At 57.3% G+C, this 23,783-nt stretch overlaps 1 protein-coding gene across 5 annotated transcripts in view; it reads left to right on the top strand.

Moving 5' to 3' along the window:
* Positions 1–23,783, top strand: part of FGD5 (FYVE, RhoGEF and PH domain containing 5) — a 121,756-nt gene that overhangs the window by 55,174 nt on the left and 42,799 nt on the right. For all 5 annotated transcript variants that reach the window (XM_070359296.1, XM_070359297.1, XM_005898789.3 and 2 more), the window contains exons 3-5: positions 2,966–3,101; positions 20,193–20,251; positions 20,365–20,395. In XM_070359296.1, the coding sequence (XP_070215397.1) occupies positions 2,966–3,101; positions 20,193–20,251; positions 20,365–20,395 (226 nt within the window). The remainder of the gene's footprint in view (positions 1–2,965; positions 3,102–20,192; positions 20,252–20,364; positions 20,396–23,783) is intronic.

The following is a 23,783-nucleotide window of genomic DNA, read 5'->3' as shown; positions in this document are numbered from 1 at the left end:
TCGTGTCTGACTCTTTGTGACCCCATGGACTGCAGCCCGCTAGGCTCCTCTGTCCATGGGGATTCTCCCGCTGCTGCTCCAAAAGGAAATAAAAAGAGCACAGAGAATAAGAGCAAAGCCCATGTGCCCTTGCAGCCTGAGTCAGCTGCACGCAGTGGTGCGTTGAGGGAACCCAACTGGGCCCTCTCTTCATGTCTGTTAAATGGGATCAAGTGTAGGCAGAGGCCTTGTGTATCGGCCCCCATTTGCCGACCTTGAGCCAGCCCCTCCCCATCTCTGGAGTTTTGGGCATCCATGAGCTCTCTCCCCAGTGTCTGCTGCAAGGAGTCCAGCCCTTGCCTGGCTTGAGGCAGAGCCCCCCAAGTTCCCAGATACCTGGCAGTGTCTGATGCTGGGGAGACTTCATGGCAGCACCTGGGCGCAAGGATGCCCAGCTTCCCGTGCCCCTGGGTAGCAGAGCTTCGCCCAGCAGGCTGAGCTGCTAGGCCAAATGCCAGCAGCAGGACTCCCCCAAACAGTTTCAGCAGGAGGGTGGCAGGATCAGGCGGGGTCTGAGATCATCCTTCTGGCTGCCGGGTGAAGAGATGGGAGGGCAGCCCCAGGGAAGGGTCGCCAAGTGGAAGCGAGTGTTACAGACCTCCAGGCAAGCGATGGCCTGGGCTCTGAGGCTGTGATGACAGAGAGGCCAGTGGAGTCGGGGAGGGTGTGAGGGTGAACTCGGGAGACGGTCAGTGTTCAGGCCCGAGGTACCCAGGTTTCTGACTCGCTGCCCGGGAGGATGGAGGCAGTACTGGCCTCATGGAATGAGTTGGGAAGTGTTCCCTCTTCAACTTTGGGGGGACATTTTTAGAATGACTGGCATTCCTTCTTCCTTGACTGGTAGAATTCGTCGTTGCAGTTGTGTGATTGCCCGTGTGTGGCCTTTGTTTCTCCCTGTGAGTTTGTGGTCTGTCCACTGCTCTTTCGTTTCGCTCTGCAGGACTCCCTCGAACACCTCCTGCAGCGCAGACTTTGTTGTCACAAGCTGCTGCAGGTTTATTTAGGGATGTCTTAGCGTCCAGCTCAGTTCTGAAGGACAGTTGTGTGGAACTCAGGGTTGGTTCTTAGTTGACAGGTTTTTTTCTTTAAGCATTTTGAATATATTGGTCCTCTACCTTGTATCCTCCAAATTCTAATAAGAAATCTTCTAATGATCTTAATGAGATTCCATGCATGTTACAGAAAACCCCAAGCGAACTTTTGGGCCTCCCATTGTTTTGAAAAAGAGAAAGGCAGAGCTGGAGCCAGAAGAGCGGGCAGTGGGATAGCTGAGCGGGTCCTGGCTCCAGCCTAGGTCAGGGCTGTGCCTCCGCACACCGGTTCATAACTGCAAGCCCACACTACACACACACACAGACACACACACACACACTCACACCCACCCACCATGACTGCAGCCCCAAATACACACACACACACACACACACACACACACACACAGTACACAGCTCCAGCCTGGGCCTCCAGGTTCTGTGCCTCCACACACACACACACACACTCACACACCCACCATGACTGCAGCCCCAAATACTACACACACACACACACACACACTCACACACACCCACCATGACTGCAGCCCCAAATACACACACACAGATACACACACACAGCTCCAGCCTGGGTCAGGGCTGTGCCTCCACACACAGATTCATAACTGTAGGCCTCCACACACAGATTCATAACTGTAGGCCCACACTACACACACACACACACACACACACACACACACACACCCACCATGACTGCAGCCCCAAATACACACACACACACACACACACACACATACACCCCCACCATGACTGCAGCCCCAAATACACACACACACACACACACACACACACACAGCACCAGCTGCAGCCCCAAATATACACACACACACATACACACACACACAGCTCCAGCTTGGGTCAGGGCTGTGCGTCTGCACACTTGTGCATGGCTGCAAGCCCACACTACACACACACACACACACACACAGGGCACCAGGAGTCCAGGCAGGAACAGGCCGCTTCTCCCTGATCATCTGGCTCTTGGCCCCCATGTGGACCAGAGGACTCCGGTCTTTCTTGGGGCAGACCTGGAGAGAGATATCCGTGGTCTCTCTGGTGCCAGGAATAGCCTCTCCTTGCACCACAGCCTAACACTCATGTCCTCCCCTGATGTACCCTCCAGGCCATGCTTCCCCCTGCGTGGACCAGGCCTGAGGCAGGGGTCCTGAGCCTGCCTGCTGAAGGCCTGGAGTAGGGTTGGCCAGCCACTCCAGAGAGTGGAGACCCCTTCCTCATGGCCGCTTCTCCATCCATCCATCCTTCCGTTATTCCCAGAGGGCAGGAATCAGTGTTGATAAAGATTTAATGAGACGCTTGAATTCTTAGTATGAAGAGAGATTTTATGAGAAGTCATCTGGGACCACGTTGCCAAAGGCAGGAGGGAGCTGTTGAAGGTTCTTGAGCAAGAGAGTGAGATGTGGCCTGGTTTGTCTTTTCAGTCAGTCACTCTGCTGTGTAGAGAGAGAGGCTGGGAGCAAGGAGGCTGCTGTGACGGGGCCAGTCCACCAGGCTCCTCCGTCCCTGGCATTCTCCAGGCCAGAATACTGGCATGGGTTGCCGTTCCCTTCTCCAGGGGATCTTTCCGACCCAGGGATTGAATCCGGGTCTCCTTGCAGCTAATGGGGAGAGGGGTCTGTCTTGAACAGTATGTGTAAAGGTCCTGAGGCAGTGAAGAGCTTGGACTGTCCAGTGAACCAGAACAGATGGGCGGGGGTGGGGCAGAAAGGAGGTCCTGCCTGGTCTTGCCCGTCTCTGGGTCCCCGGGAGACCCAGAGCACTCGGTAATGGCTTGTGGTGTTAGCAGGGCCCTGGCCGGTTCGCCATCCCTTGGCCGGACTGGCAGCTCTGACCCTGTCTCTCTGCTGTGTCCCCAGTGCCTACACCGAGCCCTACAAGGTCTGTCCCATCTCGGCAGTGGCCCCCAAGGAGGACCTCACATCGGAGGAAGAGCGCGGGAGCTCGGAGGAGGAAGAGGACCGCGCTGCAAGAGACCCCACCCTCCCCCACAAGGTAGGCGGGCGGCCAGTGAGATGGGGAGTCAGAGACGCGAAGGTGGAGGGTAGGCCCAATCCCTTCCGTCTCCGGCGGAAGGAGCTGTTTTCAGACAGTTGAGCCCTGGCTGGACACAGAGGCCGAGTCTCGTTCGGTGCTGCTGCCTGAAGACTTACGGCAGACGGGGGCCACGGGATGCTGCGGGGATGACTGCTCACGTCCGCCTGGGTCCCTGGAGCCTGGGGCTTCCAGAGCCTCAGTCGGGGGGGACATGGGACCTCGGGGCCCTGGGCCTCAGTTTCCTCATCTGTGAAGTGGGAATTGTGAGGGTGCGATGAGTTAGGTGTGTGAGTGTTTCACAAAGATGTCCTTACTGCCTACCGTGATGCTGGAGTGAGGGGTGGGGGGATGGGCGGGGCTGGGAGAAAGTGAACCGGAAAGTGAAGTCGCTGGGTCATGTCTGACTCTCTGCGACCCCATGGACTGCAGCCCGCCAGGCTCCTCTGTCCATGGGATTCTCCAGCCAAGAATACAGGAATGGGTTGTCCTGCCCTCCTCCAGGGGATCTTCCCAACCCAGGGATCGAACCTGGGTGTCCTGTATTGCAGGCAGATTCTTTACCATCTGAGCCACCACGGAAGCTCTGGAGGTGGACAGTGAGCCGAGGCCCAGGTCACAGTCGAGGCCTGGACCTTGTTATTGGGCATCAGGCCTTGTTCATGGTGGTGGTTACATCTGCTCGCCATCCGGTGCTGGGGTGAGCCCACGCCTCTCGCCATTCCCGACCCAATCTCCCTCCTTTCATGCACTTCCAGGACACACGGGCTGTTTTCCCGTGTTCAGGTTTGCAGAAACTGTCGGAGCCGCAGAACTTGACTGTGGCCGCACCGCTGTTAGTGGTGTCCTCCAGGCGACCTCACGAGGGGCTGGGCCCCGCAGTTTAGACCAGGCTGACACCCACCGCCGGGCCACCTGGGACCAGCCTGGGGTCTCCCCTCACCTCCTGGGCGCCCTCCCATCTGCCGGGGAGAAGGGGCCCGAACGCCAGAGGAGCAGGCTCCTCCCTCGGCACCTGTTCCTCTCCATCCCCCACCCCGGGCATGCGTCTTCCCCTCCCAGCCCAGGTGAGGTGGTCCACTCTGACCACAGGCTCTTCCTCTGGGAGCGCCGGCCTGGGTGCCTGGCGCTTACCAAGCAGTTGACACGTGGGCATGAGTTTCGTTTTATCTGGTGCATTTGGTTTCTTTTGAAAGTTCACTCGCCTATCTGCCTGGTGCTGTGAGGATGCTCAAGGGTTAGGGCCGGGGTCAGGGGGCTTTCCCACCCGCTTGGCCGTGATCCCTTCCCCTTCCCTCCTCTCCCTGCTCCTCACGCTCTGGGCAGCGAGCTATGCGCGGGGCACCCAGTGCTCCCAAGTCTGCTCTCTCTTTCGTTCCTTACGACAGCGCTGAAGCCGGTGGCACTTTCCCTGTTCTGCAGCCCAGGACACAGAGGCTCAGAAAGGTTAAGTCACTTGCCCAAGGCCACACTGCACGCGATTGAAGGGGCTGGAAACAGCGCTGACTCCAAACCCGGGCTTGTCTGTCTGTTTCTCTGCTGCGATCCTGGTGGCCTCCTCTTGCCTCTCCGCTTCCTCCCCTCCCTCCAGGAGGAGCTCTTGGCTTGGGAGGAGTGGGCGTGTGGGGAAGGGAGGTGAGCTCTGATTCTGGCCCTTCTGGGCGTCGCTGGGGTCGGGGATCCTGAGAGCAGAGCGCCCTCGCTGTCCTCGGGGGTTGGCCCTCACTCTGACGCTGGGGCTGGGGCTGGGTCCCCGCAGAGCTGAGGGACTGAGAAAACAGTGGGGCCCCCCACGTGCAGCTCTGTGTACCCCGTGATGGTTCCCCACTTTCCCTGGGACCACCTGCGTCTCTCCACTCCTGCTGTGTTGCCGGCCACTTCCTACCATGAGAAGGACCATCCCGTTGTTTCTGAGCGCCAAGAGGGAGACATAGCAGGCCAGACCCCCCAGGCTGGTCAGTCCACTCTCGGGAGCCCAGCCTCCTCACCTGCCAGACGTGGACTGCGTGCCCCCCCCCCAGCCTGCCCCCCCCAGCCTCCCCGCCCAGCCTGCTCCCCCCAAGCCTGCTCCCCACAGCCTGCTCCCCCCAAGCCTGCTCCCCACAGCCTGCCCTCCCCAGCCTGCTCCCCCCACTTCTTCCCTGTGAGGCCTTCCTGATGCTGCAGTGGTGCAGGCCCCTGTGGGCATCAGGTCTTCATCACCCGAGACGTGCTCCACTGGGGGGTCCTCGTCACGTCTGAGATCCCCACAGGTGAGGGCTCAGTACCCCGGGGCGCTCATTCCTGGCCCCCGGGCCCTCACTGGGGCACCTGGTATGCAGTTGGCTGTGTATCCTTCCACACCTTCTCCGCTGTGTTCCACTGGCATACATCATTCATTAAGTGTCGGAAATGGACAAAATGGATGGCATTATTTGTGGAGCTGTGATTTTTTTTCCCCGTAAACCGTGTCAAGCTCTGAGAAACAGGGCCGATCACTCAGTGGGGTTCGCTCGCTGGGGTCTTAGACATTGTCCTGCGTCAGTGCAGGGAGCTCTCGCTTCATTTTCTTCGTGCCCGGCGCTTCCAGTGTCTGGCTGTGCTGTCGTTTTTCGGCCCTCCCCTCGCTGAGGGGCATGTAGAGTGTCTCTGGTGTTTGGGGAATAACTCATCTGTTCGTCTGCACGCAGGCCCCCGGCCTTCGTGCAGCGTGCAGGGTGCCTTAGTTGAGGCGGGCACACTTTAGTTGCAGCACGTGGGAGCTCCTTCCCCGACTTGGGATTGAACCCCCAGGCTCCCTGCATTGGGAGCTCGGAGTCTTAGCCTCCTCTGCTCTGTGGACAACACCGCAGGGCACCCGTTCGTACCCCTCCTCACACACACATTTTTTCCTGTGGGTGGATCCCGGGAGAGGGCAGAGCTGAGAGCAGGCCGGTTTCAATCAGTGTCTGTGCCTCCTGATCAAGCCCCCACCACAGGCTGTTGCAGGGCGCTCCCTGGCAGTCCTGGGGGGTGAGGGCCCCTCGACCGCTGGGAAGTTTCTAGACGGAGCAGTCTTTCCTGGGGTGGGGAGGTGGAACATTCACTTCTTATTCTTTCGTCTTCCACCCTCTCTGAAAATTCTGCTTTTCCGAAAAGCAGACCTCACCTCTCTGTGCCTCTGTCGCGTCCTGAGGGCAAGGGGACCCAGATTTCCACTCCAGCGGTCTCAAAGGGGCAGCCCTGGCCTGGGATGGCCTCCCCTGGACCTTGGGCGTGTGTGGGGTATGGTGGTGAGCCCCACCCTTCCTCCAGGGTGATACGGTTTATGGTTTACGTAACAATAAATAAAAAGTGCTGAGCCCCACCCACCCTTCCCAGATGTTTCGGGCCTACCCAGGCAGGAGGGGAGAGATTTTTGCAGCAGGACAGGAAGCTGAGCCCAGCTGGTCCACCCACCTGTCTGACCTCTCGCTCCCACTCGTGGACAGACAAAGGGTGTGGGTTGAAGGAAAGAGGGGGCAAAAAAGGAGAATTGAGCCGGACCTAAAAATAGATCTAGCAATGAAAGGAGACATAAGCTGGCTGGCCAGTTCCCCTCCCGACAGTGTGCCCGGTTTTCAAGCTAACGGGGACTTTTCGGGCAACATACCAGCTCCCCCTAGATCAGCCCGGGAGTTGGTGGCCCCTCGGGTTACCTCCTCCCTGGCCGGACTCCTGTTGTCACCAAGGATGTTGTTTTCTTGGACGGGTCCACCCCTGACCCCAGCCCTATCCTCTGGAGCAGACCCGTCCTGCCTGCCTACCCTCTCTGGTCCCTGCCCAGGCAGGATGCCCTCTCCCGGCTGCACCCAGAGTCCTGGGGGCCCAGCCCGGCTTCCTTGCTGGCCTCCTGCCCCCAGCTTCACACCTGCAACCTCACCCTGACCATCCGTCAGGGTTAAAGGATCTGCTCGAACCCTGGTCACCTCCACGGGGCCAGCCCCCAACTTGTGTTAAATGTCACCATGCACCTTCTCCACGCTGCAGACTCTGAACCCCGCGTTCCGGTGCGCGTTGGCTCCACTGCAGACGCGCTCCTGCAGGCCCGGGAGGCCGGGCCTCACCTGCCGCAGCTTCCTCCCCGGCAGCCAGCCCACCTTCCCAGAAAATGTCTCCTGTCGGACGAGAGCGCCCTCCTGTCCGCACCTCTCCTCTCTGTGACCTCACCTGGCCCTCCTCTTCTTCAGCAGTTGTATTTCTTGGTCAGGTATTTACTGAGCACCTACTGTGTGCCAGGCACCCCTCTAAGGGCCCAAGAAACAGCAGCCACAGGTCAGACAGGGTGTCTCCTGGCTCTGCTGGAGTGCACCTCCTAGACGGTGATGAGCAGTCGTCCAGAAAACCCCTAAGATGGGTTGCGGTGGTGAAAGTACCACAGAGGCGGGGGACAGAGCGCCGGGGGTAAGAGAGACGGGAAACTTCGGGAGGCTGGAGGAGGCTTTTCTTTTTTCCAGAATTTCTTTTTTTAAGAGTTTCGGTGAAGGACTTCCCTGGCAGTCCAGTGGCTAAGATTCCATGCTCCCAACGCAGGGGGCCTGGGTTCAGTCCCTGGTCAGGGAACTAGATCTCACATGCTGCAACTGAAGATCCCACGTGCTGCACTGGAGATAGAAGACCCCGTGTGCCACCGCTGAGACCTGGCACGGCAAAAACAAACAAAAAAGGGGGGCTTTAAAACGCACAAAACAAAATCTTCCACCTTGACCATTTTTAAGTATACGGTTCAGTAGCGCCAAGAACATTCACGTTGTTGGGCAACCATCCCTACTGTCCCTCTCCAGAACTGTTTCATCTTCCCAAACTGAGACTCAGCGTGTCTCACAGAGCGTCGCCCCGCCCCGCCCCAGCCCCTGGCACTCAGCATTCTGCTCTCTGCTTCTGTGAAGGAGATCACTCTAGATACCTCCACTGTGCGGACTCACAGGGTATCCGTATCTGTGTGTCTGGTTTATTTCACCTGGCAGGACGTCTTCCGGGTTCATGCGTGTTGTCACGTGTGTCGGATTTCCTTCCTTGGAAGGCTGGATGGTACTCCATGATGTGCCCCTGTCACATGTTGTCAGCTCATCCCTCCACGGATGCTTGGCTGCCTCCACTTTCCCACTGCTGCGAACCACATTGCTGTGAGCTTGGTGTGCAAATCGCTCTTTAAGACACCGCTTTCAGTGCTTTGTGTGTGTGCCCAGAAGTGGAACTGCTGGATCACATAGCCATCCTTTGTTGTTGTTCTGTGACTCACTCATGTCTGACTCTGTGACCCCATGGACTGCAGCACGCCAGGCCTCCCTGTCCTTCAGTATCTCCAGAAATTTGCTCAAATTCATGTCTACTGAGTCAGTGATGCCATCCAACCATCTCATCCTCTCTCGTCCCCTTCTCCCCCCGCCTTCGATCTTTCCCAGCATCAGGGTCTTTTCTAATGAGTCTGCTCTTTGCATCAGGTGGCCAAAGTATTGGAGCTTCAGCGTCAGTCCTTCCCATGAATATTTAGAACTGATTCCCTTTAGTATGGACTGGTTTGATCTCCTTGCAGTCCGAGGGACTCTCAAGAGTCTTCTCCAACACCTAAGTTCAAAAGCATCAATTATTTGGCACTCAACCTTCTTTATGGTCCAACTCTCACATCCATACATGACTACTAGAAGAATCATAGCTTTGACTGGATGGACCTTTGTCGACAAAACAATGTCTCTGCTTTTTAATACGCTGTGTGGGTTGGTCATAGCTTTTCTTCCAAGGAGCAAGCGTCTTTTAATATCATGGCTGCAGTCACCATCCACAGTGATTTTGGGACCCAAGAAGTTTTTTGAGGACTTGCCATACTCTTTTACAAGCTGGCCCATTTGAGGTTCCCTCCAGAGATACAAGAAGGTTCCAGTTTCCCAGGAAGCCTTTGTGATGAAGAGGAAACCTCTGAGCTGGGAGCTGGCTGTTGGGAAGGAGGAAGAAAATGGGAAGGTCTGGGGACAGCCCTGTGGTCAGGGAGCAGCAGTGCAGAGGTGGGAGGTGGCAGTGAGCCCAGGAGGTCAGCCTGGGGGGCAGGGAAGGAGGGGTTGGGCTGGACAGGTTCTGCAGGCCTTTGCTCCGCCCACAGGCAGGCTCCTCCCACTTCCCCGCCCCCCCTCGCTGTGGTCCCTCGCTCTGCACACTGTCCACCTCGGACACCAAGCCTCCACTCTGGCGGCCTCCCCGCCACAGGAGCTGCCTCAGCATCTCTGGCTCTGTCTTCTCCTCGCTCTCTACCTGCGTCCCTGACCATCCTCTCTGCCTGCGGCTCCCTGGAGGTGTTGATTTCCTGGGGCTCCTCCAGCCCCGCTCTCCTCCCAGTCCTCTGCTCCAGTCGCTCGCGGGCCAGTGGCCAGCCCTTCTCAGGTGTGTCCCCGGAGCTGACCTTGCAGCCCACCCCTCCGTTTAGCCTCACATTCCAGCTGCCACCTGCTTTAAGGGGCCCTTCTCAGAAGCCCTGCAGACTTCCCCGCAGGCCTCAGACTCGGCACATGCCCAGCGGAACTCGCCACTTTTCCATGCGCCCTACCCCCACCCGCAAGTCCTCGCCTCTCCTCTCAAGTTTGCTGTTATGGTGATTGGCACCAGGTTGGAAAGACTTGAGAGTCCCTGGCATTTCATTTCCTGTCATCATGAGTCAGTCACGGATGGAATGGAATTCAGCCACAGAGGCTGCAGAACGAGGCCGTCTGTTTCTTACCCGCACCCCAGGGCCTTTGCACTTGCGCTTATTTGCACGCGAGACGCTCTTCCTGCCCTTGGCACCGCGGGCTGCAGGGCTGCGAGGAGACGGCACATCCTCCGAGAGGCCTCTCCCTGCTGGCCCTGCGCACTCCTGTGCTTCCCTTCCCCTGCCCCGTCTCAGGCTGCGATTGCTCTGTGTTATCTCTTCTGCTTAGTTGCACAGTGTTCACCTTTGCCTCTCAGAATAGCCCAGGAGGGCAGGGACCGTGACTGTCCTACTCGCAGGTACGTCGCTGCTGCCTGGCACGTAAAACAGCGTTCGGTAAATATCCTCAAGGAAACTGATCCGTGGATGAATGCGTTAGACGCATTCATTTAAGTCCTGCATTTAAGCATGGAAGACGATCTCAGTTGAAGGACAGTTTAATGAACAAAAGCACCGCCTCAGTCATGTACAATTTACAGAGCACAGCGGTTTGGCCAAGTTAACACAGAGAGTTTATTTTCAGACAGTTGAATGGAGGAGGATGGAGATGCAGACTCTCAGAACCTAAAGCGGAAGGGAGAGAATGGGGGCGCAGGGGTCTGGGGGGTGTCCTGGCTGCCTGCCTGGCCCACGCCTCCTTGCTCAGCGCCCTGGAGGGCTTGCGGGCTGCCAGGAGCCCCCAGACTGGGGATGGCAGCGTTGGGATGCCCTGGTGCTCAGAGAGCTTCCTCTGTGCCTGGTTTTCCTCTCTGCCAAGGCTCAGACCCCTCTGACCAGTTCAGAGCTGGGGCCACAAGGTCGCCTTTGTCCTCCCTTTGTCCTTCCTGACTTTGTGGGCATCGCTGTCTGTGCCTGGTCCACAGCCTGGCTGCTCAGAGTCTGACCCGCGGGCCCCCAACACCTGAGCCCCTAAGTTCGTCCAGTATCTGCATGTTAACAAGAGCCCCCCGGCAGCTCGCACACACGCTCAAGTTTGAGCTCGGGTCTTTGTGGCAGCCGTCCGGGCTGTGTGGAGCATCCGCAGTGCCCTCTGCTCCCCAAGGTGCAGGAAAAGAAGCCAGTGGGGTGCCCAGCGTGGGGACTTACGGTCAGGGTGGAGAATGAGAAGGCTCCTCGTGTGATAATCTCTAGGCGCTACGTTTTATGCACTTTCATAAAGGTTACACATCACAGTTATTTACAGAACAAAGGCTGCAGGGAAGATGGAACAGTCACGGGGTCTCAGCTGTGTAATTGTGCCTGAGCCGCATGAGTGTCCCCAGTCTTAAGAGTCGGGACAGCCAGGGAGGATTCCAGGAGGAGGTGAGGCGTAGTGCGCTCTGTGAAGCAATGTGGGACGTGGCTACATAGAAAGGAGAAAGAAACCTCGGAGGGCAGAGCACAGGGCGTGAAGGTGGGGAGCCCAGGCGTCGACTGGCTTCCTGACCTTTGGGTGGTCCTTTCTCAGACTGAAGTGAGACGCTCAGGACAGGACCTCTTTGATTTCTTTATTAAGAGCACTTAACATGAAATCTAGCCTCTCAGTGTCCATCGAAGGATGGGTGCACAAACAGCGTGGACTTCACGCGCAGTGGAATACTACTCAGCCTTTACAAGGAAGGGAGTCCTGTCACGTGGTACAACGTGGCCCGACCCCGAGGGCTCAGTACTCAGTGAAGTCAGGGAGTCAGAGGAGGACAAACACCACGTGACTCCCGTACAGGAGGAGACTAAGCCAGGCAGAAGCACAGATGCAGAGGAGAGTGGTGGAGACCAGGGACCAGGGATGGGGGGCGGGTGTGGGGTCTGTGATACGCGAGAGCCCTTAGTGTCCTGGGAGAGGCCACTGCGGCTCTGGGAGAGGCCACCGCTCCCTCGAGGCCGTCCGGCAGGTTGGAGACGGAGTCGAGGAGAAGTCAGGTCTCCGGAAGCCTCGTGGGGTCTCCTGAAGCTCCGAGATAACACGCCGTCAACATCACAAATTGCCTCCAGGACCAGAGACTCTCTGAGATGCTGGAAGTTTTGTGAAGAATCTGGGCCAAACCCAGACTCACTGCAGCCTGTGCTCAAGAGCTCGAGTGAGGCTGGGAGTCCCAGGAGCAGAAGCTGACTGCTGGTTCCTGGGGGAGGGGGAGACGGGGGGAGAGGCTCCGTCGGCCCCACCTACTTCCCTCCTTGTCCTGCAGATGTGGCCTCTCCTTGGCCCGCCTCATCCCTTCCCTGCCACTTGTGCGAACACACACAGGTGGCAGCTGGGATAAAAGCAACCCTCCTCTCCCCGAGCACCTGTCTGAACCTCCTGACAGCCGCCGAAGTCCGTGCTGGAAACCCCGGTGCATTCCAAGGGGGAAGATGCTGTCTGTTCCGGCGGTGCCCCGCGGGGCCTCAGAGATAGCGTTCTTGTGGGGTCCCTGCTGCCCGTGTGAGTCTGGCTCCCTGAGCTCCAGACATGACCTCAGGACACTCCAGCAAGGCCCCTCGCTGGGACCCTCAAAAAAGCTAAGGCTCATTAGGAATATTTCCCAGGATTTGAAACAGCCCTGGTCAGCAGCCCCTTCTCTCTGTCCGGATGTGGTTCCCCCCACCCGCCACCCACAGGATATGTGGTCGAGGAGGCTGGCGGGCATGGAGCATCGGGGGCCCACTCTGGCGCTCTGCCCAGCTAAGGTTTAGCTGGTGACTTAAGAGACACTTCATAGATCACAGGGAACTCCTGGACACAGGAACCTGCATGAGCCGGAAAGCCCTGAGGTACGGAAAGGCTAGGAGAGCTTACAGAATAAATCTGAGTTCCGTGGGACAGGGAGGAATGGAGGAATGGAACAGGAGAGGGATAGAACTTCCCTGTGCCTCAGTTTCCCCATCTGTGAAATGGAGGTAAGAATAATAGTGCTTACCTCATATGTTGTTGGGAGGATTTAATGAGGTAATCCATGTAGAAAGCTCAGAACCATGCTTAACACACACTAAGTCCTCAAGCAAAAACATCACTTTGCCGACAAAGGTCCGTCTAGTCAAAGCTATGGTTTTTCCAGTAGTCATGTACGGATGTGAAAGTTGGACAGTAAAGAAGGCTGAGCACTGAAAAATTGATGCTTTTGAGCTGTGGTGCAGGAGAAGACTCTTGAGAGTCCCTTGGCCTGCAAGGAGATCCAACCAGTCCATCCTAAAGGAGATCAGTCCTGTGTATTCATTGGAGGGACTGATGCTGAAGTTGAAACTCTAGTACTTTGGCCATCTGATGCAAAGAACTGACTCATGTGAAAAGACCCTGATGCTGGGAAAGATTGAGGGCAGGAGAAGGGGTCGACAGAGGGCAAGACAGTTGGGTGGCATCACTGATTCAATGGACATGAGTTTGAGCAAGCTCCTGGAGATGGTGATGGACAGGGAGGCAGTCCATGGGGTCGCAAAGAGTCGGACACGACTGAGCGATTGAACAACAACAACAGTAGCTGTCATATTGTCCGAGAAGCACCAGCTATTATATTACTCAGTGGGTATTGTTCTCCCTGTTTTACCGATGGGGCTCAGAGAAGAGAAGGAACTTGTCCAGGTGGGTAGGTGTAGGAAGGGGTGGAGCCCACGCCTTGAACCAGGTCTCCTGACCCCAGAGCACAGGCGTCAGCATCGGGTGGGAGGGCAGGTTCTCTCGGGGGCTGTGGGGCCCCTCGGGGCTGCAGGTGACAGAGAATGGCAGCCCTCAGCCTTGGGTGGACTGGAGTAGGCCCCTGGCTGTAGCTCTCATGAGCTAAGAGGGCAGCGCAGCTGAGGCTGCAGGACGCTCGGGAGCGCAGGTCTGAGATGGTGACCAGAGAGAGCCCACCCACTTAGAGCAGGGCGGTTCTGAGCAGGGACAAGGCCCGGGTGGGTGGAGCAGACACAGGTGTCGGTGACAGTCATCTGAGAGGGAAAGATGTCTCCAGGAGCCAAGAAGCTGAGGGTTACGGCGTGGGGGAGTGGTGTGCCCAGGTCACCGCAGGCAGGGAGCAGGTGTGCGCGGAGGAGGGGGCGCTGAGCCAGGCCCCGGACGTCAGGACACGGGGCTCTGCCGGGAGCTGGCAGAGACGAGGGTGAAGGAAAGAGGCAGCTGTTTAAAGGCCGAGCAAGGCTCAACCCAGCAGGCCTGCAGGCAAGGAGGCGGGTGACAAAACAGGAGCTCGGGGGTGGTTTCTCCCTCTGCCGCAGGACAGGGTGCTGGGGAGAGAGTGGCGGCCCGGGCATGCGTGGGGCCCTGCCGAGGGCCAGGCCAGGCAGCCTGGGGCTCATTACCCTGCCTCGCACAGCAACGATGACGGTGATCGCTGTTACGTTACAGTGGCCTCGAGACCTCTGCGCCTGAGCTCTTCGCTGAGAATGCAGAGCGTTTCCATCCACAGTCCTCTGTGATCAGTGTGAGACTCTCTAAAACAGTGCTTCTTAAAACCTTTCGGTCTCAGACCCATATCTGGCCTCTTAAAAATGATCCGAAGCCCCTTAGAGTTTTTGTTTCTGTAAGTTGTATCTATCCATGGTCACCACCTGAGAAGGTAACACTGAGTAAAACTTAAATCGTGTATCTTTTCACTCATTCTAAAGAGAGCAACAACAGGCCATTTCAGGGCCTCCGGGGTGGCGTTTATGGTAAAAGAACCCGCCTGCCAATGCAGGAGACACAGGTTTGATCCCTGGGTCAGGAAGATCCTCTGGAGAAGGAAATGGCAACCCACTTCAGTATTCTTACCTGGAGAATCGCATGGACAGAGGAGCCTGGTGGGCTACCCACAGGGTCACAGAGAGTCAGACATGACTGAAGCGACTTGGCACGCACAGACCATTTTATGTTAACACAAATAGCACTTATTATGAAAAACAGTTATTTTCCAAAATGTTTAGTGAGAAGAGTAGTAGTGAGGTCGCTCAGTCGTGTCCGACTGTTTGTGATCCATGGATGTAGCCTACCAGTCTCCTCCATCCATGGAGTTCTCCAGGCAAGAGTACCGGAGTGGGTTGCCATTTCCTTCTGCAGGGGATCTTCCCGACCCAGGGATGGAACCCAGGTCTCCCGCATTGTAGACAGACGCTTTACCATCTGAGCCACCAGGGAGAAGAGTAACCAGGTTTTAATTATTTGTTTTTACTTTTTGGCGGTGCTGGCCCTTTGCTGTGGTGCACGGGCTTAGTCCCCCATGGCACGTGGTGGTTCCCCGACCAAGGCTAGCACCCTCATCCCCAGCACTGCCAGGTGGATTCTTAACCACTGGGCCACCAGGGAAGTCCCTAGGTTTTACATTTTTGCAAACATGTTGTTCATGTCTGGCTTCGTAGGAGACACCTGCGTTCTCCTCTCCATCTGTTGAAAGTGTTGTTTTGTTCAACTTCGGCGCAGATCCAGACTCACACAGATACGTAGTTGGAAAAGGGAGGTGGAACCCCAGAGTTTCTTAGACCAGACTTAGGGGACTGCTTTTCTAGAAGGAGACAGAGAACTCCTGTCCTCGAGCTGGAGAAACAGCCCCGGGCAGAGGGCCAGGACTGCCAACTCTTCCTGCGTCTGTTTAGCCAGGAGGGTCCCTAAGGGAGGCCTCTTCCCCTCCCTCCGGCCCTGCCCTGGCCCCAGGACAGCCAGCACTGGGCCGGCAGGTTTGCTGGGGCCTGGGGCGGAAGCGCGGCTGGGCGGCCCAGGGGAGCAGGGGAGATAAGCGGCTTGGAGCTCCGGGGCAGAGGGGTGGCCGCCTGGCGTAACACCCACAGCGCCAGCCTGAGGAATGCGATAGCACAGGCCCTGGCCCCCACGCTCCTGGGAGGAGCCCTGTTCCCAGAAGTCTGTCCCTGGACACTGCCGTCAGCCTCGGAGTTCATTTCCTGGTTAAACAAACATCTGTATGAAACGGCCCCAGTGGGGCCACGCCCAGCAGCAGCGTCGGAGGAGAGTCCCGGGCACATGGCTTTGCCGGGCCCCCTTCTCGTCTGGCTGGTGAGGACGCATCCATCATGGGCACAGTCAGAAAGCAGGATGGCCCCCGCATCCCACCCGGAGTCGACCCCTCTGGCAGGAGGGCTGGGAAGGGACGTGCGGAGTGGCCCGTGCCCAGAAGCGCCTCCCGACAGCCCCCAGCCTGTGACAATGGCAGCGGTGACAGCTCCAAAAGCTTGGGCGGGATGTGACCCCTCCGTTTATCACCTCCTCATCCGGGCCGTGCGGTGGGGGGACCCCCCATCTTCGATGAGAAAGCAGGCGTCTGAGTGGGACTTGCACTCGGTCCTGCCGGGCGGTGGGTCAGGAAGTGTCCCGACGTCCAGCCCTGTTCTCCTTGCTGGGTGCCAGCGTGGGCGCTGCCCTGAGGCTGGGGATGGGCACCGACCCTGGGTGCCCCTGCCGGGCTCCTGCCACCACCCTCGTGGTGCAGGTCCAGGACGGGTGTTTCCCGATTGGAAAACTGCGCCTCCTTCAGTGAAGCAAAACACCATTTACTGAGCGCTTGCCGAGTGCCAGGCACGCCACTCAGTGCTTCAGGGTTGGAGCTGACTACCTGTGGCTGAATCAAGTGTCTGCCACTGACTAGCAGTGACTCTGAGCAAAGGGTAGGACTTAGTTGTGCCTCAGTTTCCTCATCTGTAAAATGGTTCATAATAACAATTACCTCCTGGGTCGTTGGAAAAGTTCGGTGAGATAATATATGTGAAAATCCAGAGCTAAACTTTAGTGTTCAGTAAATGCTGCCTGGTTTGTTATTGTTATTCTTTCCTGGTGGCTCAGATGGTTAAAAAAAAAAAAAAAAAAAAAACAACCTCCCTGCAATGCAGGAGACCCGGGTTCGATCCCTGGGTCGGAAAGATCCCCTGGAGAAGGGAATGGCGACCCACTCCAGGATTCTTGCCTGGAGAATCGCATGGACAGAGGAGACTGGCGGGCTACAGTCCATGGGGTCGCAGAGTCAGATCATTAGTAGGTATTATTATCAGTCGTGTTTTCCAGATGGAGCTGGGAGAAGAGGAATAACTTGTCCAGGGGTGTAGGTGTAGGAAGGGGCAGAGCCCAGGACTTGAATCCAGGCCTTCCCAGCCCAGAGCACAAGTCTCAGCGTCAAGCTGGATGCAAGTGAGAATGGATGCACAGGCCCCTGGAAGATCGGCGGTCATTCTGACTCTCAGCCTCATCTCACAGAGCGCGTCTCCTGAGCCCTGTCCATCCTCTACAAAGTGATTCTTGTTACGGAGGCTTGACCACGAGGTCTCCTTAGCCGCCCAGGCCTGTCCCAGCGGGATGCATTTCCAGGTGCGAGGGCCACAGAGCCCACGCCAGCCCTGCGGGTGCAGAAGGCAGACTTCAACGTGGTGCCCGTCAGGGGCAGGAGGCCGGCTGAGGCCTCACAGGTTTCCCTTCTGCTCTGCAGCAGAGGGGGCAGTGAGGGGCCAGAGGGGGCCTGACCACGGGCCCACGTTCTGCTGAATTTGGGTGGCCTTGGGGAGACGGGAACCTCCAAAACAGTGTACTCTTACTCAGGAAGCAGTTAGCGACAGACCAGTCAGGGAACAGGCTCATTTATTGAGCACGTACTGTGTATCTCAGTTCCATTCATTCATCCCAGGGCGTCTTGAACTTCTCCTGTGTCCCAGGGCGGCGTTAGGCAGTGTGACTGCCGTAAAGAAAAGGATGCAAGAAGCAGGTTAGAGCGGAGGTGCTCAACGGGGGCGGGCTCGTGCCCCAGGGGACATCCAGCAGCGTCCAGAAACACATCCGGTTGTCACAGCTCGGAGGGGCCGCAGCCCTCATCCGGCGGGCAGAGGCCATGGACGTTGTTGACAGGCAGCGAGAGCCGGGGGGCCCAGAATGTCAGCGGGGTCAAGGCCGAGAACCCGGGGTGAGACTGTCACGGATGGCACCCCGAGCGTGTGTGTGGCTTTTGAGCAGAGACCTGAAAAAGTCCAAAAGTGAGACTGAGATGATCCGGGAATTCCCTGGTGGTCCAGTGGCGAAGGCTCCACGCTCCCGATGCTGGGAGCCCAGGTTCCATCCCCGGTCAGGAAACTGGATCCCACATGCCGCAACTGGGAGCTCACACGTGCTGAGCTCAGTCGCTTCAGTCGTGTCTGACTCTTTGCATCTCCGTGGACCGTAGCTCGCCAGGCTCCTCTGTCCATGAGATTTCCCAGGCAAGAATATTGCATTGGGTTGCCATTCCTGTCTTCAGGGGATCTCCCCACCCGCCAGGGATCGAACCCGCGTCTCTTGCGTCTCCTGCATTGGCAGGCGGATTCACATCCCACAACTGAAACCCCACATCCCACAGTGAAGATCAAAGATTCCATGTGCCGCAACTAAGGCCCGGTGCAGCCAAATAAGAATAATTTTTTTTAATTAAAAAAGACCTGGGGAAGAGTGTTGCAGGCAGAGGGGACAGCAAACGCAAAGGCCCTGAGTCAGGAGGGCATCGTCCCAGAGCCAGCCCGAGGGACTGGCTGGTCGCTCTCCGCGTGTTTCAGGTGAAGGAGTGGAGGCTCGGAGGTCGTGGTGTGCCAGCCGTCTCACAAGTGCACGGTGCCGGAGCCGGCGTTGGCACCTGGGTGTGCTCAGTCCCAGGGCCCGTGTGCGTTCCTCTGCCTTGGCCGCTGCTGTCGGAGGAGCGTCTCGGCCTTGACCCAGCAGTGGAGGCCTTTCCCTGCCTGTCCCTGCAGACGACCTGTTCCTGCTCCATCCCTGGGCGCTTGGTTCCGGGCCCGGCACCACCACAGGGTACGGGCGCCACAGGCATAAGGACAGCTGATACTTCTGTGGCGTTTACTGTGTGCAGACCCTGTTCCGGGCGTGTGACACAAGACTCGAGGAGAGGCCTTTCTCTGTGTACGTGTGTGTGTTAGTCTCAGTCACATCCGACTCTTGGCAACCCTGTGGACTGCACCCTGCCAGGCTCCTGTGTCCGTGGGGCTTTCCCAGGCAAGAATACTGGATCGGGCTGCCATTTCCTCCTCCAGGGGATTGTCCCGACCCAGGGATCGAACTCGGGTCTCCCGCATTGCTGGCAGATTCTTTACTATCTGAGCCACCAGGGAAGCTCCGTGTGTGTGTAGATATATGTACACACACACTTGTTTAAACTTCACAATATGCATGTGTGTGAGATACCATTATAGGACTATGCCCATTTTACAGATAGGAAAGTCAAGGTATAGAAGGGTTAAATGACTTAACAAGCACAAGGCAGAAGGTGGGATTTGAGCCCAGACTGCTTGGTTCTGGCGTCCTAGCAGCTGCTCCTTTGACAGGCGGTGCGTTTCTGGTCGTGGGAGTAGATCGTCACTTCTCAAATGTAATAGCACGGAGGTTGAGCAGAGAAGGGCCTTCAGAGGTCACTCTGCTCACACACAGGAAGCTGAGGTCTGATCTTGGAAAGTGACTTCCGTGGGGCCGCGTCGGGAGGCGGTGGGAGGCCAGGAGCCGTGGGTCCCGGCGCCCTCTGCTCCACCAGGACCCCGCCGCCCAGCCTTGCCTGTACAGGCGCCGTGTCCGTCCCGTCACTGCCCCGCAAGGTCTCTGCTCGTCCAGGTCCTCCGCAGGGTCTGATACCAGGCCGGTCTGGGGCCGCAGGGGGTGCCCATGGCAGAAGGCCCGGGCCTATTCTCCTGCCCCCTCCCTTGCCCATCCTTCCTGTTTGTAGACAGAATCTCAGTTATTCCCCTGTCTCAGAGGTGCGGAGGCTGCGATTCAGATGGGTTACATGGCTCACCTTCACGGTCAGCCAGGAGAGTCAGTGCTTCCCAAGTGGCGTAAACAGTCATTCATTCATTCACTCAATCATTCTTTTGGTGACAGAGGAGGGGCAGCCCGTGCCGGGCACTGGCCGCAGAGATGCACCTCTGAGGCCCTGCCTCCAGGGAGAGGTAATCAGTGTCCTGAGAGAGGCCGCCCAGAAAGGACACCTAATCCAACCAGTTGGGGAGGGAATCCGCAGGGCTCCTTGGAGAAAGCAATAGACAGCATGGCTAAGTCTCCAAGGATAACTGGGAGGTGGGCAGGCAGAGTGGGGAGAGGCCACTGAGGGGATAGCAAGTACAGAATCAGGAAGAGAGGGCTCGCTTGGCACAGAGAACCACAGATTGTTCAGAGCCTGCCCGGCTGTGGGCAGAGTCCCCTTGGGCAGCTTACTAAGCCTGCAGTGGGCAGCAGACCCCGGGCTGGGCATTAGATGCTGCTGATGTCCCGTCCCCGTTACAGGTGGGGCAGCCAAGGAGCGGCGAGGCTGAACACCGCCCTGGTAGCGAGCACTGGGGGGTGGGGTGGCTGAGAAGCGTGTGAGTCCTCCTCCGATAGCGTGACGGTCCTTCTGTTAGCCTGACTGGCGCCTGTGGAGCTGGGCTTCCCGTCCTGCCATCCCCCCAGGTACAGTCCCTCCTGACGGCTCTGTTTCCTCCCGCAGGTGGAAGGACAGTCCAGAGCCCACGTCATCGCGCAGGAGCTGCTGTCTTCAGAGAAAGCGTGAGTCCCTGAGCCGCGGCCCGTGGCCTTGAGCTTGATAACAGAGCGTCAGCCCCTGCCCGGCTTGTGCAGAACGAGAATTAATGCCCACTCCACCCTCTCTCCCCCTGCAGATACGTGGAGATGCTCCAGCACTTGTATCTGGTGAGTTAGTCACTTCAATTGTCCAGAGCGAATTGCCCTCTGACACGACTACGATACAAGGGGCAGAAAAGCAGTTGAGGAGACAGAGGTGCCTTCCACTAGCAGAGACCCCGTTCACCGGGGCTTCTCAGGGAAGCTGGGCCCCTGATCCCTGTGCTTCGGGGGGCGGATGGCATGGGCTTCCCATGGAGCTGTACTCTGCCTGGGTGGGGAGTGGCGTATGCGGAACATGCTAAGGTTTCCGGAAGGGTGTTTGCTGTCTCCTTGACCCTCAGGTTGAGGAAGACAGAAGGAAGACAGGTGTAGTTCTGGGTCATAGCTGTGTGTGTTGAGTTCAGATGTGTGGTCGGGGCATGCGTGTGCATGTGTGTGCGTGTACACGTACATGTGTGTGCACGCATTGTATGTTTAGGCCTCTGGGGAGAAGGTGATGTGTTTGCACGAAGACCCAAGCAAAGCTGGGGTAGCGAGAGGCTGTCTCAGTTGCCCTGGCATTGGGGCAGCAACGCCTGAGCCCGTGGGAGGGGCGGGGGCAGTCCTCTGGACTTTTCAGAGGAAAGGAGGCCAGACTGGGGACTACGTGGACCTGCAGCTCGACCCCCCTTCACAGCCCACCACACTGCCCGCAGTCTCCCTGAGCCATCACTTCCCTTCAGCTCAGTGAATGCTTTTTGGACACACGCTGTGTGACGGGAGCTGGGGGTGGAAAGTGGGATCAGACAGGGCCCTTCCCCAAGGGCAGTCTGGCCAGCGAAGGAGACAGATGAGTGAGACGGGTAATCATCCGGAGCACAGGGCAGGAACTGACAACCTCAGGGAGTCTCGGCAGGCTTCCTGGAGAAGGTGGCGTTGGGACTGAGTCATAAGGAGGGGGCAGGGAAGAGGGCACAGCAGAGCCACGGGATGTGAGGGCGCGTCTCACATAAAGGCTCTGGTGACAGCTCGCGGCTCGGCTGAGCTCTCTCACCGTCTGGGGCTCCTCGGAGGTTACCTTCTGGTCCCGCGCTGCTCTGTATCATCCCTTGTGTCTTTCCAAGAACATCAGAGCTAGGAACGTCCATCCTGAACGTTCCGTGGGTGGTGACATGGAGGCCCAGGGGGAGTGACTTGGCCAAGGTCACGCGGTGACCGAGCCAGGATGAGGCCCCGGGTCTCCTGATTCCTGGTGCGCTCCCGTCGCGTGTCGGGAGCTCCTCAGCGCGGGGGCCTCCCTGGAGGCAGCAGACACCGGCACCCAGCCAGGTCTCTGGTTGAATCCCGCTGAGGTCCCTGTCGGTGACATCACCCTGGTGTCCTGTTGCTGCCACCCAGGGCCCCAGGAGGGGGACAGAGCGTGGCTGGTCTGTGCTCCCAGCCCCTGGTTTTTGCCTTCTGACTCAGGACTTTTTGTGCAAGGTTAAACCCCATGCCCTCGGGTGTGAAGCGAACTGGCCCCAGGGATGAACCTCAAAGACGCATTTAGCAATGGCAACGGGAAGCATGACTCTCCCATGGCTGATGCTCTCGCGCTTACTTCTGAGCTGGCTGTGTGTCCGAGGGGCTGGGCCTTTCTGTTTTATGACTTCGTTAAGAGGGTTCTAACTGGGAAACTTCCATCTGGGCTTGCACTGCTTCCTGCCAGTTGGAAAGATGCTGAAGCCGCTGGTAATCCCTGACAATATCCTGAGGAGGGGAAAAAAGAGCCCATAAAAAACACTCAGAAGCTCGTGTGGGAAATCGTGGTCTGGATCTGCACTGTGATGTCAGTGCTTATGGGGAGAGAAGTGGCGCAAACACCCCAGTGTGACTCGAGTCCTAGCAGGGACACCGGCCCAAGGAGACCACAGACTTGGGGATGTTCTCCACCACTGCCGTCCCCCAGGGTCTTTGTCTGATTGCTAAGGTTGGTGGGTACTCTTAAGAATTTCTCCATGGAGATCCACTGCTGTTGAAGTCCCAAGGCTGCCCCGTTGCGGAGAGGGACCAATGGGCCCATTCATTCCAGAACACGCCTCAACTCCACTGTGCTCTTGTTGAGAGGTGGATGGGGATGGCCTCTGACCTTCTGTGTTTCGAATTTAACTTTGTGTTTCTCATATGGTAGCTCTCAGATGGAGCTACCTCTGGGAATAGTAAAATTTCTGGTCATCCAGAATTGAATTCTGATGGTCAGGATCTTGTTTTCTTACAGCCTATGAACTAAAAATGGATTTCACATATTTTAAACACGTGTGGAAAAAAGAGGCAAAGAAGAATTATGTGACTGAGACCACATGTGGCTCATAAAGTCTGAAATATTTATCATCTGGCCTTTATAGGAAATTTTCCTGACTTCTGGTTTAAAGACTTGTTCTGTCCTTCCATGAACCAAGTCCTAAATATATTTATCCACCTGCCCATCTGTCTGTTTGTTCAATTTCTCATCCACTCATCTAGCCAGGATTTTATCCACTCTTTTTCCTTTCATCTGTGTGTGCAGCTAATGATGTATGCAGCCACCCAGTCGTTCATCAGACTCCCATCCACCATCCATCCATCTGTCCATCCGTCCATCCATCTGTCCATTCACCCATCCATTCATCCATTCAGTGGTCCACCCACCCATCTATCCACCCAGTCATACATCAGACTCCCCATCCACCCATCCATCCATCTATCCATCCACCCATCCATCTGTCCGTCCACCCATCCATCTGTCCGTCCATCCATCCATCCATCCATTCAGTGGTCCACCCACCCATCTATCTACCCAGTCATTCATCAGACTCCCATCCACCCATCCGCCATCCATCTGTCCATCCATCCATCCATCTGTCCATTCATCCATCCATCCATCCATTCAGTGGTCCACCTACCCATCTATCCACCCAGTCATACGTCAGACTCCCCATCCACCCATCCATCCATCCACCCACCCATCCATCCGTCCGTCCATCCCCGCACCCACCCACCCACTGTCCATCCATCTGACTTACCCGTTCCTTCTGGACAGAACATCCCAGAATGTTTCCTACACTGTAGGCGCTGAGACAGGCCTTGGATCCCCAGGATGGAGAAGGCCCAGAACCTGCCCTTGAGTAGATGTCTCCCTCTCTGTTGGGGGGGAGGGTGGAAGTAGGGAGGAGAACTGCACACGTGAGCCGCGGTGCTGCTCTGTGGTGAGTGTGATTTGTGCAGGTGTCCTCAGGCGCGTGGGGGATGGACAGACTTATTCCCTTGGGTGTACCCAGGAAGGCTGGCAGAAGAGCTGCCACAGACATGGAGTTTGAGGAAGTCACCAGGCCCAGGTGGTGGAGGAGGGCAGGTGGTCAGCCAGGAGCACTCCCGGGCCTGAAGGTACATGGTGACGTGTGGAGAATGGGCACTGTCAGCACAGCCTTGGCATGGGTGCATTGGGAAAGGCAGGGTG

This window comes from Bos mutus, chromosome 22, assembly GCF_027580195.1.
Source record: "Bos mutus isolate GX-2022 chromosome 22, NWIPB_WYAK_1.1, whole genome shotgun sequence".
Taxonomy (NCBI): Eukaryota; Metazoa; Chordata; class Mammalia; order Artiodactyla; family Bovidae; genus Bos; species Bos mutus.
The sequence above is the reverse complement of the archived record's forward strand: the minus strand, read 5'-3'. Positions and strand labels throughout refer to the sequence as shown.